The 16,451-nt window shown below is 41.8% G+C and overlaps 1 protein-coding gene across 2 annotated transcripts in view; it reads right to left on the bottom strand.

The window, feature by feature from the left end:
- Positions 1–2,441: 2,441 nt before the first annotated feature.
- LOC142571616 (uncharacterized) overlaps positions 2,442–16,451 on the bottom strand; it is a 43,127-nt gene continuing 29,117 nt past the window's right edge. The window contains exons 10-14 of one of the 2 annotated variants that reach the window (XM_075680126.1): positions 15,283–15,648; positions 11,590–11,785; positions 8,616–8,707; positions 3,388–3,555; positions 2,442–3,153 (exon numbers count right to left, since the gene is read on the bottom strand). In XM_075680126.1, the coding sequence (XP_075536241.1) occupies positions 2,800–3,153; positions 3,388–3,555; positions 8,616–8,707; positions 11,590–11,785; positions 15,283–15,648 (1,176 nt within the window). In that variant the 3' untranslated portion in view covers positions 2,442–2,799. The remainder of the gene's footprint in view (positions 3,154–3,387; positions 3,556–8,615; positions 8,708–11,589; positions 11,786–15,282; positions 15,649–16,451) is intronic. The other variant, XR_012825913.1, reaches the window with a different exon arrangement.

Raw genomic sequence — 16,451 nt, forward strand, 5'->3', positions numbered from 1 at the left:
TGGGCCGTGCCACCAGGTGGCTGCACCATGCAGACCATTCAAATTTGCACTTCTGCTCATCCCGTGAAATGGCACGGTCAAACGGCCAGGCCCTCTCCTTTTGCGCTTGCGTTTACCCGAATACCGGACTCGCGGAATGCTATTGTGGTAGTAATCCTCTGGTGTAAAGTGATGGCCGCGAACGTGCAAATCCTGGCGCCGATGGGATAGCGACAGTCCGATGCGCTGCAGCCAGTTCACTCCTCTGCTGCCTTGCAGAGGGACACAATGTCGCAGCTTGACCTATTGCCAATCGCCATGTTTGCAGCTCACAACACAACAAAGTCGAATCATGGTGCCCGCGAAAAGACTGAGACCAACTCCGACCGCGGAGCTCTCGTCCAAATGAAGCCCGTTGTAATACAAGCAGATGACGCTTGGTGTGTGCCGGAAGTGCTTAGTGTAGCGAGAAATTGTTCTTGTGCATTCTCTTTCTGTTACTTTCTTTTTATAGAAACAAATTAACTAACATTCTAGCTATTACAAACAACATTTGTTCACCATAAAGTTGGAAAAATTATTGATGACGCGCCCTGGGCAGCCAATCGAATAGCTCGCCCTACTAACATCATTGGGGCCAATGACATCAAATGAGTAGGGGCGGCTTAAAATTCACCCGAGTGATGTGCCTCGATCGGCAGCGATGTACATTTTTAAAACCTTATAATTACATGCCTTGTGCGGAGCACTTAGATGCATCAATTAATGATCAGAAGGATCTACTCTAACGACTTGGTACGTGTGTACAAGATCGTCAAAATCTTGTCGGGGTCCCTTCAAAAGCAATTCTCGGGTTGTACGTGCCAAAACCACTAGTATGAGGTGCGCCGTAATGGGGGACTCCGAATTGATATTGACCACCTGGAGTACTTTAACGTACACCTAAATCGAAGTATGCGGGCGCTGTTGCACTTCACCATCGAAATGCGGCCGCCGTGGCCAGGATCGAACCCGCGGCCTCAAGCACACCAGCGCAACGCCATAGCCACCTAGTTACTGCGGTGGGTGGCCTTCATTTTTTCAAACATAACGGACATATTACTGCGAAATCAACAAAAGTATTGTTTAAAAAATACTTTATCCGTCTAAACTGATCTCTCTTGAGTGTCCATTTCAGGGAACCAGATGAAAAGGAGAAGAAGCACATGAACTCACCAGATTCTTGGTTAAGCCCCCATAGCGGGTATGAGCCACTCTTGGAGGCAAACAAATGAACATGTGCAAGCTGAAGTTCGCAGCCTAATATGCAAAGCTTCATGCCCACTGTACATTATATACAGTGGGCGCAAAAGCTGCACGCAATAGGCACTGGATTCATGGTGGGAATGAAGTGCCACTATTCAGCAAAAACTGCCTGCACGGACACACAGCAATAAATAAGAGGTGCAAGAACACCTGTATTAGTGTAGAAAAAATAACTTTTTACTGAAAACAGAGCATCGTTAACAGAAGAAAAGGCTTACATATTTATCTGAAGTCACATGGAATAACTTATATGGTTATGATGTTCCGTGTCAAATTGAATATATATATATATATAATTATTCGAAGAGTAATGCCAACCACTACTTGTCTCTATTTTAAAAAGTAACATCTCTATTGGTTTCACAACTTCAAGGCACAGTCTTGGCATGATATGGTCCTTTTAACTGAGCACAAATAGTTGCCTAAATTTAAATTAAATTCTGTGGCTTTTTGTGTCATAACCATGATTTTATTATGAGGCACACCATAGTGGGGGGACTTAGAATTTATTATGACCACCTGGAGTTCTTTAACAGGCACCTAAGTCTATGTATACGAGCATTTTTGCATTTTGTGTCCATTGAAACTTGTTCAAAACTGTTCAAATCAGCTTTTTATAACCTCAACAGCACGAGCGCCCAGAATAGAACATGGCTTTCAAGGGATCTTTTAGACAATTCTATGTGATGGAGCCGTTTCATGCTTATTACAATACTATCACTGGTAATTATTAAACCAAAGGCCTGGAGAGAGAGAGAAAAGGATGCACATAAAGGCAGGGAGGTTAACCAAAGGCAGTTCCAGTTGGCTACCCTGTACGGGGGGGAAGAGTGAAGGGGGATAAAAAGAGAAAGAGAGCAGAAGGGGGAGACAGAGAGAAATAGAGACGAGCACGAACAAACCGCGTACACTACAGAGCGGTAGGGGGCGGTGTTCTTAGAGTCTATCGTGAAGCCCCACAGACTGCAGGAACCTTAATAACGTGAGTAAGGCCTGCAGCGTGGATGTTCTGTGGGAGTACTGACCTAATGCTTTGAGTTCTGATAGTGGACGATTGTCCAACTGGTCCAGTACTCTGTACAGCACTTGTCTCTGGGAACTATATCATGGGCAAAGGCCTGGAAACACCAGATAAACACCAGGGAAGAGTAGCTAGCTCTCGGTATGACAATGTTTATTGACAGTGAATTATGATGATGTGTGAAGAATGAAGAACAAACATGGCATAAGGCATTGGTGTGCTTCCTGCAAAACTTCTGCAAAGGGTAAACAAAGCCAGACATTGTGTCAAGCACCTATAGCCGTAACCAGCATTAAGTCCTGTTTGTCCCTATGATGTGGATAAGTTGTTTAATTTAGTGGCAACTGTTAATATATATCAAGACTAAACTGTCTTGAGAGATGCAACAGATCAGGAATGAAACTGCACTGGCCTAGCTCCTAGCCCATCTCCACTCCCTTGGAGTCTTCCAAGGCCTGCTGATGGAAGAGGCGAATATGCAGCTTCGGGCTTCCTCAAAATCCATCTATGCTGATTTTCTTTTTCTTTAATGGCAACCTCCACTGCCTGGACCTATCAGGCTCCTCTGTCACAGACACCTGCGTCAAGCCAGCCAAGTCATTTTCATCAAAGAGAGGTTGGCTTGGGTCATAACATTCAGGTTCAGAGTTCTGTGATGGCAGATCTGCTGGAAAATTCACAGCCCTGGATGTCAGGGCCAAAATTGGGTCCTCATTAAGAGGTATGCTCTGCCATGTCTCTGACTGTAGCTCTTGCTGCTGCTGTTCTTTTGTCCAGTCCTGTGAGATATCCATAATGGAAGTGCATTCATCTTCATCTCCTTCTCCAGTGCTCGGTGGACATCCCGCCTGGAAAGAGCAAAATAGAGACAATCATTACCGACTGTCTGGTGACCCCAACACATGACTTTAGTTGCAAAGAGGAACACAAATGCGTAGAGCCTATAAAAATGAACTCAATTACTACTACTATACTTGTACTATTACTAGTATTACAACTACTTCTATAGAGTATCACAATTACTACTACTAGTACTACTACAGAACTACTCTGTTCCATGACGGAGGAGAGAAGCACTCAACTGTTCCTGTCCAGTGTTCCAGGTAGCGTCTTGCAGTTCGATCCCATGTACCTAGGTGGACTGCTTCCAATGTGCTTAAAATGCCATCCACATTACTGTCATCTTGCCTTAAATGTGTGCTGTTTGCTGTTGTGGCTTGCTTCCACTCTTTTGAGGACAGTACTTTGTTCTGTAAAATGGATTAAGAGAAATAGCAAAAGGAAAGCAGAACTTTGGGACCCAGTGAGACAAGAATTTCATCACAAGTGAGTGTACCAATAGCAAAATAAAAATTTGAGGCCTGTGAAAATATTTTAGGGGACATAGTCATAATAAATGTCAGCTGTACGATCTCAACACAACACTGTGCTCACAGAGGAAGTTCTACCTCAGAAGCTTTTACCTAAAGGCATGAAGATGTACACAAACTACACAAACTTGTGTATATATGCAAAGGGTTGCAGCCCATGTGTAAATAATCTTTAAAACATGTTTTTTTATTTTCTTAAACACATTGACCTAATTTACCTATTTTGTTACTGCTACAAGTATGCCCATTTTCGTTGCTTTTCTTTTAACATTTCCTTTCAAGACATCGTAGTTGCAACATATACTGTGATGCATAAGATTATATATACCCTGATCACTGGTGTTTTGAGTCTACTTGTATAGCAGTGATAATTGCTCGGACAATTTTTGAGAATTCTTAGGTGAAACTTCAAAGAAGCACCTCAACGAACATGAATGAAAGTAATAATTTTTGTTATATTTAGTATAAGTATTGAGGGTAAAACAATCAGAAGTATACCAAGTATGCACCCGATTCTTAGTTCCAATTTTTGCAAGTCAGATTATGCAGAAAATTACTACAATTCGTTGTTGCCAATACTAACAATAGTGATGCCCATGCTATCTAGAAAACCAACAGCATCACAAATGCAAGAACGGGTGAGCTTCTATTTGTACAGGAAGATTTTATTTTACTTATTACAGCAGGTACCTGGTCTGATTTTTACTGCATCTTTTACTCACAAAGCAATGGTTGTCAGGTCAGAAAGCATGTAGAAGCCTCCTTATACTTGATTATTGCATTTAATCAGCTTTTCTGTGCAAGCAAGGTGGCCTAGTGCGTGTTCAACTGGCGCTGAAGCCTCCAAATGCTTTGTTGAGTTCCTGTACCATGCTATACAGTGATGTGGAGTGATGCAAAATATTGTACAGTAATGAATAAGGATACTTGCCCAGGCAGTGTTCAAAATGTAAGCGATTAGGCAGTCAAGCTTTGGTCGAAGGTCAGTCTGAAAATGACTGCGTACTCATGTGTGAGCCATGACAGGAAGTATTGCTCCTAATAAGTTGTACATACAGTCTCAAAGTGCGGATGGCTAAAGGCAACTCACACTGGGGAAAATAAAGTTGCACTTGATTTTAGTTGAACACAATTAGCTAAATAACACACGCTCATGAGCATCTATGCAGCTTGAGACACTAAACTTGTCGAAAAAATGTCGAATCGAAAAATTGACAACCTGAGAGAAGCTTCTGTGGCTTCATTGCTTGTCACTCAAAATGATGTTGCCGAGTTCACCAAATCGCAAATTTTGCATCTTTTTATTGAAAAATGTGTTAGGAGCACTGGATGCTAGTTTCAACAATACTTCCAGTCGAAGCTTTATTTCTCCACACTCCCCAATGTGCAAAAATTGTCAAATCTGACAAAGAGTTCAGTCATAATTTCAGAGAGTGTATTATGTTGCTAGTAGAAGAATCGCAATAGAAATGTTTAACAACTTGTAGAAAAACTGTCAATCTAATTGACCCATTTCTATAGGTGCAGTACAGAAACAGTTAAGAAGTGTGACTCTTATATGAGAATACAGTCGAACGGCGTTATAACAAAGTCGCACCGGACTTGAAAATACCGACATCTTATATATTTGTTAAAAGCATGTAATATTCAAATGTGCCATACCGATAAGAAAGATGATATATTTAGTATGTCATCATATTCAATATTTTTATCATATCTATCATATAAAGGTTTGAATGTATTTAAGTATCAGACTCCTCTGGTCTTGATCAATTACCTTACTGACTACACAGTACTGTCAGATGGACAAAGATGATTTAAGTCATGCATTCTGCTACAACTAATGATGTTCATTTCACTGGGCAAATCATGTGGCTTCCGAGCATTTGCACACCAAAAGGCAAAAAGCATGGAAAATAAATTGTTGCAAAACACATTCCTCAATTAGTTTAATTTTCAATTCTTTGTATTATCAATCTAAAACAGTGGCGATCCTGGCAGTAACAGTGATGTGTCTGTGTACAGGCGAACAACAAATGGCAACAATAATCTAAAAGAGGAATTGTTACAATATATGGTCTTAGGAATTTGATTCAGGAGAGGTTTTCCAGCATGCCACCGGTGCTCGCCACGTACATATTGTAGGTTAGGGATTTCCCAATGCCATTTGGATCATTAAACAATCCAGTTGAATGCACCAGTAGCAATTAGCAGACAACAAGAACTGTACATGCTGGGAAACAGATAGTGGTACATACACACATGTTAATGTGGTTCATACAGGAAAGCTGTGGTGCTGCTGACATCATCATCAGCCTGGTTACGCCCACTGCAGGGCAAAGGCCTCTCCCATACTTCTCCAACAACCCCGGTCATGTACTAATTGTGGCCATGCCGTCCCTGCAAACTTCTTAATCTCATCCGCCCACCTAACTTTCTGCCGCCCCCTGCTACGCTTCCCTTCCCTTGGGATCCAGTCCGTAACCTTTAATGACCATCGGTTATCTTCCCTCCTCATTACATGTCCTGCCCATGCCCATTTCTTTTTCTTGATTTCAACTAAGATGTCATTAACTCGCGTTTGTTCCCTCACCCAATCTGACATTAGAGCTGTAATTCTAGTGAGGCCATTGGGCCGAAATCTTATCAGGTGAATCAGTGCAACCACTGAGGCTTTGGAAACCATGTGTACAAGATAGCGTTTTTCCTCATTTTATTTTACACTCCAAAGGTTGAAAAGTATGCTCATGCATTAAATGTCCCTAACCTGTTTGATCACTTCCTAAGCTGCAAAAGAACTATTTTGCTTTCTTTTTTAAATGCTCTGAGTGCATTAATTTTTAAGATTAATTGCCCACTGTATCAGTAAACAACTTCAAAATGTCAGTAACAGAACTTCAATAAGTGGGGTCTCAAATGTGTACTACTATAATTGTAACCTGGTCACTATAATTGACAGATCGTGTATATATATATATATATATATATATATATATATATATATATATATATATATATATATATATATATATGGTATTTAGAGAAGTAAAAAAAGAAGCAGTGAAACCAGTGAGTTTAGCCAATGAACACTCATAACAGGTCATTATGCTCTCATGCATGAGACTAGGGTCCTTCAATACTTTTCGTCTGGTCATGAAACTTGCCTGAAAGTTTCGTACAGGGGCAGAAGGTGCCACCAGGGGCGCTGGCATAAGTAGAAGGTGAATAACCAACCGCGCCAGAGGGCTGGGATGCACAATCATGCAGATCTATCACTAGGAGAGGTGCCTCTCCCACATTTATTCTAGCACGTTTGTACAGTGAACATGCAATGGCCTCTTTTGGCAAATAATTTCATGTGCTATGTGCTTGCGTTTGAATTATACAGGGCGGCGTTTTATGATTGGATTGACGTTGTCCCCCCCCCCGTAGCCTTCCTTGCACAAACTGCTTCGTTCAGCTGTCTCTATTTGCACTTTGCCTAGTTGGTTCTTATAGTTAGGGAGGTTATCAGTGAATATTTGTTATTTCCGTTAGATAATTTAATTAATCAGTTTGCTAGCCTTGTTAGTTTCATTAGTTATTTATTTTTGTTCCTTACCTTATTTATTCAGTTAGTTTACTTAGTTTAGTTATGTTAGTTATTAGTCTGATAATCAGTTTAGTAATTATGTATTTGGTTATTTAATCAGTTTGTTAACTTTGTTAGATTAGCAATTAGTTGGTAACTAGTGATTACTAATTCGTTGGAATTAGTAATTAGTGCACTACTTTAATAGTAATTGGTAACAATTTAGTAATAGGTTCGTTAGCTTTGTCAATTTAGTTATTACCTATTCATTTGGTTAGTTAATAAGTTGGTCAGCATTATTAGTTTGAAACGCAGGTTTTTTTATGCACAATTACATAAAAGTGTGATCCGAACTTGCTCTGTAGTTGGTTTCTAATAATGGAGTATTCCAAGTGTACAATTTGAATTATGAATTAAGCTTTTGTTGTGAATGCAGTTGAATCTGGAAATGAAACAGTTGAAATGAAACAGTTGAGCGTATAGGGTTGTAGTTGTAGTTGTCTTGTTGGTTGCATTGTAGTTTCGAAATTGTTTGCGTTTAAGTTTCTAAACACTGTGCAGAAAGAGGGCAGTGATTTGGATGTTGTGTCGACAATGACACGCCAATACAGGCAATCGACCCTTGTGCAATAGCGAGTGTACGCAGCGAACGCCTGTGGCTTCTGTTCGACGTCTGCTCCAGTCCACCTTCTACTTGCTCAGTGCTGCGGTGCGTCCACTGCGGGCACTATATGAAGCTCTCCCATAGCATTGCACAGAAGTTTCATGACCAGACGAAAAATATTGAAGGATCTTGATAAGGCCCTGAATATATATTGGATGCTTTCTTTAGCGGCACCAATTTTTTAAGGTTCAGAGCGATATAAAATCATGACATTATCTTACCATATGAGTGTCCAGACTGGCAGCCTTTAGATAAAAAGGAATTAGTACTGCTGTGAGCATAATTAACAAGGTTATAAAATATTAACATTTTAATAAATGACTTTAGGCAACTGATGCAGTTGAGCAGTTTGGAGTCCGTTTATGACATTATGAAACTGAGTGATGAAATTTCATTGAACAGTCTCTCGTGAGAGCTACGCAAAGAATTATTTCACTTAGATGGCTTGCTGAAAGCGAAAATGACTTGTAAATAGAGCGCCCATGACATTGAGCTACCAACGCCCCATTTATTCACAATAGTACCGTTGCCACTGGCACGGCACAGAGTAAATGTAATGTCATCACAATGTAGATTGTTCTAATTTGAAAATTTGTTGAAGCTAAAGGAAGAGGACCCTGTAATACATAGGAGTTCTTTAACATCTATGAATTAAGCAAATGTGCATTTGAAATGAATTAAACTAGGTTGTAATAAATCTTTTACCTCATTCATGGCTCGAACAATCATATCCTGAAGGTTGGTAAGGTTTGCCCTGTTGTGCTGTGTCAGTGAATTGTCATCGTCTGATGCAACTCCTTGAAACATCCACAGGTCACCCCAATGATCGAGTCATGAAAGTAAACAAAAGATGCCTCAGTAACAGTCACCCAAAATACAATGAGGACATTTCAGGAGATTGCACACAAGATTGCACTATTCTATACTGTACTGTACTACTACGTACTATACAAGATTGTACTAATTTGTAGATTGTACTATTTGTAGATTACAGAATAACTGTATAACTGGTTACTTGCATGTTTTTCAGTGCTAGTATCATGTTAATTAACTGTTAATTAATTTTTGTTGCTAAACTTAGCTTCCTTCTTATATTGCCATCCCTGAGCAATTGTTTCTTTTTATTTTACTTTTTTCAGCTGACTGTTCTGCCTGGATGCGTACTGATATACATGTATACTGTTTCGCCCAACTGCCACGCTCTTAAATGAGAGTAGCAGTATTGTAAATAAATAAATAAATAAATAAATAAGCTTGTAGATTGTGCGATGGGCACAGTATATATGATCCCGTTTAACTACGGTAAGGTTTACGTAGGCCAGTCTGGGCGTTGCATCAACGTGAGGCTAAGAGAGCACCTGGCAGCATTTAATTCATCAGGAACGACACATCTAGCCAGGAGAGACACTAACTTGAAGGATTAGTGCCAGTGCCACCTTCAAGTTCCCGCACTAGCTAGACAGATTTTGACGACATCTGCTAGAGCCCGGCTAACTCCTTATCACTAAAAACGTATTCTAAAGAAGCCAAAGACTGAGCATAGCTAGTTTTGAGAACATTTACTTCACCCCATGGCCTAAATAGGAAATAATACCATATTGAAATCTCTGACGTCACTTTGAGGTATTGGCGCAGAGATTTCGGCATGAAATTAAAGGGGTGCTGAACCACCCCTTGGGTTTGGTGAAAAGAGCACAGTCCGCGGATAGCATATTCTGTTGTAAACATCTCAGCCAAATTTTACAGTCATGCACGGTGCGTGGAGCTCGCAAGTGGAGCATGAGGTCACCTTTTTCTCAAACACTCTCTTTAACACTTTTTTAGCAGAAGCCCTCTCCTTTATTTACACAGTAGTGCAGAAGCACATGGATGACGAAAGAAAAGGCCGGGACACAGTGCTGCCAACTGACAAATGTCACACCAACTGGCCCACCAGTCTGTCCTTTTGCCCTTTCCTCACTCGTTTCCAGCACTATATTTCGTTATATAGCGTATTCCCGCATGTGGTTGCTATTGGCCAGTAGCTGACACCAATCAAGAAGTGTGTTTGGATCAGTGCACTTCTTCCTACTGTTAGTGCATACATTCATTGATGCAGTTTAATAAACAGGCTGAAATAAGTGAAAATCTGCTTTAGAATGTTGATAAGAATTACATACTTCTGGAAGAAGCCGACTACTGTCCGTTCTTGCTCGGCTGTGGCCGCCCGCGTGAGAACTAAACTTTGGCCAGACAGCTTTTTGGTGTCATAGCCGTCGGGTCTTGCTAATTTTGACTAGTTTCGAACACTCAACTAGCCTCGAACCATGCGAAATTTAAGGCCACACCACGCATGCTTGCCAGTGCATGGTCGTTGCTGGCCACTCCTGATTAGACACTTTGGCAGACTTCACTTCATATTCAGCTATTGACAGCGCTTCAAAATGTGCAAGTTGGATGCGGCTACTATCCATCAGTTAAGCTGGTGCAGGAAAAAGCCAGTTTGCATCATGTGGCATAGTCAGACAGGACCATATGAGTGCGAGTGCACACTCAAGCCCTGTTGTGCACAAAGCAAACACTGCACATAGGCACCACAGTTGCATGTAGGTGTGGCCTGCTATGTAGCAAGCCGCTGCTGCAGGTGCTGCGATGAGCCCGCTCGCTTAGCGCACTATGGCTCAGCGAGGACAAGCGCATTTGGTGCATCGTAATTGTCAAAACTGGAAATATGTGAACATTCAAAATCAAATTTGAACTGCCCACCACGGTGATGTTCAGTAGGCAGAACGTTGTGGGCATGCCGTGCTCTGCCATCGCCTTCGCAGTACGAGGCATTGAAGAAGCGGGAGCACTGTGAAGGGGATCGTATGTAACCTTTGACTGCAAATAGCTCTGCTTCTGAGGAACGCATTGAAGTACTTTTTGCAGCAAAGTATTCCCGAAATCTTCTAATTTAACTTCATATGCATTTCTCGACTTTGATAAAAAGTGGTTCAGGGCCCCTTTAATGCGCTATGTACTTCTAATTCATGAGAGCAACATTGTCAAAGAGAGTGTTTGAATAAAATATAAGGCTAATGACAGGCAACCATCACATAAATTGTGCCACTTATTTGTGCTTATTGAGATAGTTTATCTACCACAGGATTTCATGAAGCGAATAAACACTACTTTGTAACTTGTACCTGGGCATTGCATTCACCAATGCATACTCCTTCTTGGAAAGCATGGCTGATGGTGCCAATTGCAATGCCCAAAGAAACTGTGAAATACCTTCTATGCTACTGCCTGTTATTCCAAATGAAAGACTTATCTTTGCACCACTGTAAACTGGCTAGATAAATGACCTTTCTTGTTGAACAAGATCTTGGGACCAAGTTCTTGCATATCACAGCTGCAGAAGACTACACAAGTGCAGCTCCAAATTCTGAAAGCAACCAGATTGAGCAACCATCTGTGACACAGTGTTGAGAATTTTCATTACACTAGCGACTCCTTAATCTTTTTCTCCCCTTTTGCCGGTGGATGGGAGACAATTAGGTTTAGTCCTGGTTGGCTTCCTTGCCTTTCATTTATCCTTTTCTCTTTCTCTTGACGTAACAGAAGTGAAATAAGCTTGCAAGTGATCAAAACAGAGACAAGGCTGAGTAGACAGGTTTGAAGTCCATTTTCAGATACAGAGAACTTGGTGTTTTACCTCGATAGTGAATTAAATGACTGACAAGAAGCGGGTGCTTCTCTGAAGTGCCCTCGTTTACTGGGTCAGAAGCAATGACAAGGTCAGTCCACCACTTTACTCTCTGCTCTACTTCTGGAACTGGCAGCAGCTTGCAGCCAGCACTGAAGTTCCAGTTGCCAACACACAGGGGCTCATTGGCATTCCACACGAAGTCCTGCAGAGCAAGTGGCGCAATGACTTTTCTGGCTGAAGCAGGTTGGCCTAGGAAAACTGGTTGATTTCTGACACGGTAACTTCTCAATAGCACAAAAAATATGAACACAAAGACACATCAATAGGAAATACACAGGCAATATACTTTTGCGAGTACAGCAGCAGCAAGTGTATTATGCATTCTTTCCTGCATGTTTCATTCAGATCTTCCTGTGACACCACTGCACAGCCGAAAGAATGCATAATGGAACTACAGACACCATAAAGCATCTCATTTGGCTGTTCGGGCATGAGTCAAATGTGATATGTCGCAGATATCTTTGGTGTGAGTGAAACTGCTGCTATTCAACTTATTGGCTCATATCATTTGGAAAGCCAAGTTTTATGTTTGTGAGCACTACTGGTCATTAAGGCTAAGCAATGAGATGGCAATCAAATTTCAACTGTACTATGCACTGGTGTTGCTAACTTACTGCCTGGGGCAGCAAAGCTCCTGATGAGACAGTGCAGTCCAAATGACAATACAGTAACCCCCCCCCCCCCCTAACTCGAAGCTGCAAATACCAGGGAAAGTTTCGAGATAAGCAGAGCTCTGAGATAAGCAAAATCACGCAAATAGAAGCCCTCTGGCCGTGCACAGACCACATGGAGCCTTTTTAAAATACCACTAGTAATATTTTTGATGACTTTTGCGTGCATCAACACCGGAGATGGCAACGGTGTTGTTGGCACTGTGTCAAGACCGTGTGCTTGACAGCGAGTCAAGACGATTGATCATAATGCAATATTTGAAGCCAGTCATCTGGGCATAACCAATTACAGACATACGAAGAGCTGATGCTGCTAATTTCTGAATAGCGATCAATTCCAGACAATTGAACTTCAAAGGGCACAATTGTCCGTCTTTAGCAGACGTCCAGAGTGATGTGGCATTTATGCCTCATCATCACGCGAGCATGAAGCCAGCGTTCTTATCAAGCCATGATCTCACTGAAATGCTGTGGTCTCACATGCTCGCTTCTTCAGGGTGCAGCGTGTAGGCTGATTGCTCAAGGTCACGAATAACACTGTGACAATATTGACATGTCACTGACGACGTCTTTAATCATGGGGGGAAAATATTGACAATTTTGCCAGAAGGGTGACGCCGTCAAATAGCAAGGTTTAGTGTTGTGCTTGAACTTCTCGGAGGTTGCTCTAAATATACACACGGGTCCAACTAACGCGGACGCGACATATGTAGATGCGCCAAAATTTCTGGCACTTTTAAAACACGCTCTGCAAGGTCTGTAATGGCATCGTGCAGGGGCCACTACACTGCCCGTAAAGAGCCATGCCAGTAAAATTACATAACTTTCAGGGTTGAGCACTGATATTGTTTTGCATTTTTAATACTTAATAGTCTGAGAAGATTTAAAATAAAAGGCATGCACTGTGAATGTTGTGCTTCATGAAATTTGTTTGTGGGCTGCCACTCTGGTAGTGATGGAACTTTAGCGATTTAATAGTGTAGCAACGTAACCTGCATATACGGCATAAATAAGCATAGGACATACATATACCTAAACATATGCGGAGCCTCACGGCAACGTCGACGGCAAAAATTCGTTTTGTCCATGTAACTTCTATTGCAATATTAAAGAAAGTGAGAGACCCACTCTCAGCTCACCGCGGCTGCATGAGGTGGGAGCAAGCAGATGAGCAAGTGCACACAAGCTGTAAAGTCTAGAAGTGAGGGGGAAAGATAAGCGAGGAGCATGGCCTGGTCCAGTATTTAGCTTGGCTAGCAAGCTCCCACCAGGTAAAAAGCGAGTGCAAGCTTCACTGCCTATGCTGCACGGTGCCTTCTTCCTGGCATTTTCAGAGTCGAGATGTTGAGCTATCTAGAGTCTGGCACAAAAGCTTTTTGATATATGAGGTGAAAAACACGTAGGTTGAAACCACAGCCAGAAAATAAAATAAAATTAAATGATAGTTTGAGATATCAGAGTCGGAGTAAATGAGGGTTTACTATAGTCGCAAAATAAGTAATGAATGGCAAAAATAAAGAGAATCAATTTGTGTGTGAATAATCACTGTTCCCTTTGGGACCTTCCAGTAAAGATAAAGTCTGGGACAACCATAGTACAAGTTCTTTCCATTTTTTGCCTTTTTTCATCTAATCAATTAAGCTTTTTACCTTCAGATTGTGTTGCCAATCTAACCTGTGGGTCTATGCCACTGTAAAGATCTCCGACAAGTTCTGTAATAATGTTCTACAACTGCAATACGAGGATATGTGAGCATTCAAGCTTGAATGATGATGTTGGCTGTGTTTTGCACAGTGGTTTCTGGACATTTAGTTCATGCTTTGCAGACCAGCAGAGGTTTTGTGACTGCAAGCATGCCGTCACTCTGCTGCATTTTTGTTGTAGTGGAGCCAGGAATTACATGTGCAGGCTTGAGTAGTGGCTGCTTATCTGAACCTACGTGCACACCTGGAGATGAGTAGCCAGAAACTGCCGAGTCCCACTTGTCTGTGCATTTACTGGATGGAGCATTAAGATGTTGAGTGGAGGAGAAATTATAACTGTTTTTCTTTTTAACTGACACACACACACATAATTAATTATAAGCGGGTGTTACAATGGCAATAAATTTCATTTTATAGATAAAAGAAAAGGGAAATGAAAGTGAAAAAAAGACCACTTGGCACAAGCTGAATACACAACTGTCATGATGCTCTACCAATTGAGCTACAATGACGGTACACCCCCGACTCCTCTGCTTTTTGGATATCTGTAGACACATACTAAACCTAGTCGTGGGAAAGTTAGCTGGTGCCACTCATGGACATGATGGTGGATGTGGAACATCAATTAAACTGGAGCTTCCACATAGTTTGTGATGTTAGAAGCATGAAACAGGCCACTAAACCCTCGTATGCAGCCTCAATGCATCAAGGCTGAAGTAGTCAAGGCCCTCGCTATACAATGAGCGAGAAGAAAGCAAGGGGCTTAATTTTTAGTAACAAACATGTGAAGCCTACAGACAATGGAGAAAGAAGTATTTGAATAAAGGAATTTGTTAGGCTGTTACAGTGCATACGGGCGGCCTGATAAAGTCACGGTTGGGTGAGGAGGAAATTATGGCAACACACCCAACGCATCATCTGTCGTGCTGCGGTGAACACTGTGTTTACACGCTCTTCTATGGATGTGACGGACAAAAATTGTGATATTGTCTCATATATTGCTTCTTTGGAGAGCGCACTGCGCACATATTGCCTTTTTGGCGAACCAACTAATGATAGAGGGCGCGTCAGCACTGTGCCCAATGCCGTGACTTTATTGGGACGCCAAGTGAGCGGTGTTTCACCTCCTCAATAATTCTTGCTCTGCTATAGACAATGAAAAATAGTTATAGTAAAACACATGAAACAATTCAAAACTGCTTGTACAGTTTGTGTTGGCGTAATAATGTTGATAACTATATCAAGTAGCTGTCAAGCTCACTTGCCTGGTGGAAGATGTCTCCGTACGATGTCAGTTGCAGCGCTGAGAAGGTGCCACTTGCGCACTCGACCATGCAGCCTCCTATGAGTGGGGCATTCATACGCATAAGCACACGCTCATCCATGGGACGTCCCTGATGCTCCAGGTGCTTAGCAATATCACTTGGCCGGGACAAGTGCCATGGAGGTACTAAGGAAAGTGGCTGAATGGTCAGCGAATCCTGACGAACGTGAAAGACTGTAACCTGCCGTGACCTCTGTGACCCCAATGTGACGTAGAGGTTGCGATGACTTCCGTCCTCAAGGTCTTGGAAAGGTGTGAAATCTAGAAATGCTGGCGAATGTTGCAGGCAGTGGTTCCAAGTAAGCATCTGGAAGCATACAATGGCATACGATGGAAGCACGCCTTTGGGCTACCTCTGGCATAATTACAGCATGCTTAACATCCTGAATTGGGAAAGTCTAAATGTATAACAATTTAATGACCCTTGTTGCATGCAGTGAAGCCAAGTAATAAAGTGGAGAGCCAGCAAGAAATGTTGCCATTTAATTCACGCCCTTATAGTTCTGATAAGATATTTAAAGGGACATTAAAGAAAAACAGAGAGATTATGGGGTTTTACGTGCCAAAACCACTTTCTGATTATGAGGCACGCCGTAGTGGAGGACTCCGGAAATTTCGACCACCTGGGGTTCTTTAACGTTCACCTAAATCTAAGCACACGAGTGTTTTCGCATTTCGCCCCCATCGAAATGCGGCCGCCGTGGCCGGGATTCGATCCCGAGCCCAACACCATACCCGCTGAGCAACCACGGTGGGTGAGAAAAAAAGAAAAAAAAAAGAAAAGAAAAAAAAACTACAAAGTCAGTTCTGACGGATAATTATTTGTTTAAATACATTTATTTGGATGACAAAAGCTCACTATCAGCATAGGAACTGAGCACCAAAGCTCTCCTTTGCAAGTTTGGTACTGTAGTCATTGCACAGATGACATTAGAGTGACGTCATGAATTTTGCAACATTTTCACATTTTCCAGCATTTATAAACATTGAAGAGTTTCCATATATTGCCAGAATGGGGCCTTAAACACTTTTGCACACAATGCTTTCTTCTTTTATTGATAAGCTCTTAGCCAACAATGAGCATTCATTGTCAAACTCTGACATCGGAAG

This window comes from Dermacentor variabilis, chromosome 2 (genome assembly GCF_050947875.1).
Source record: "Dermacentor variabilis isolate Ectoservices chromosome 2, ASM5094787v1, whole genome shotgun sequence".
Taxonomy (NCBI): Eukaryota; Metazoa; Arthropoda; class Arachnida; order Ixodida; family Ixodidae; genus Dermacentor; species Dermacentor variabilis.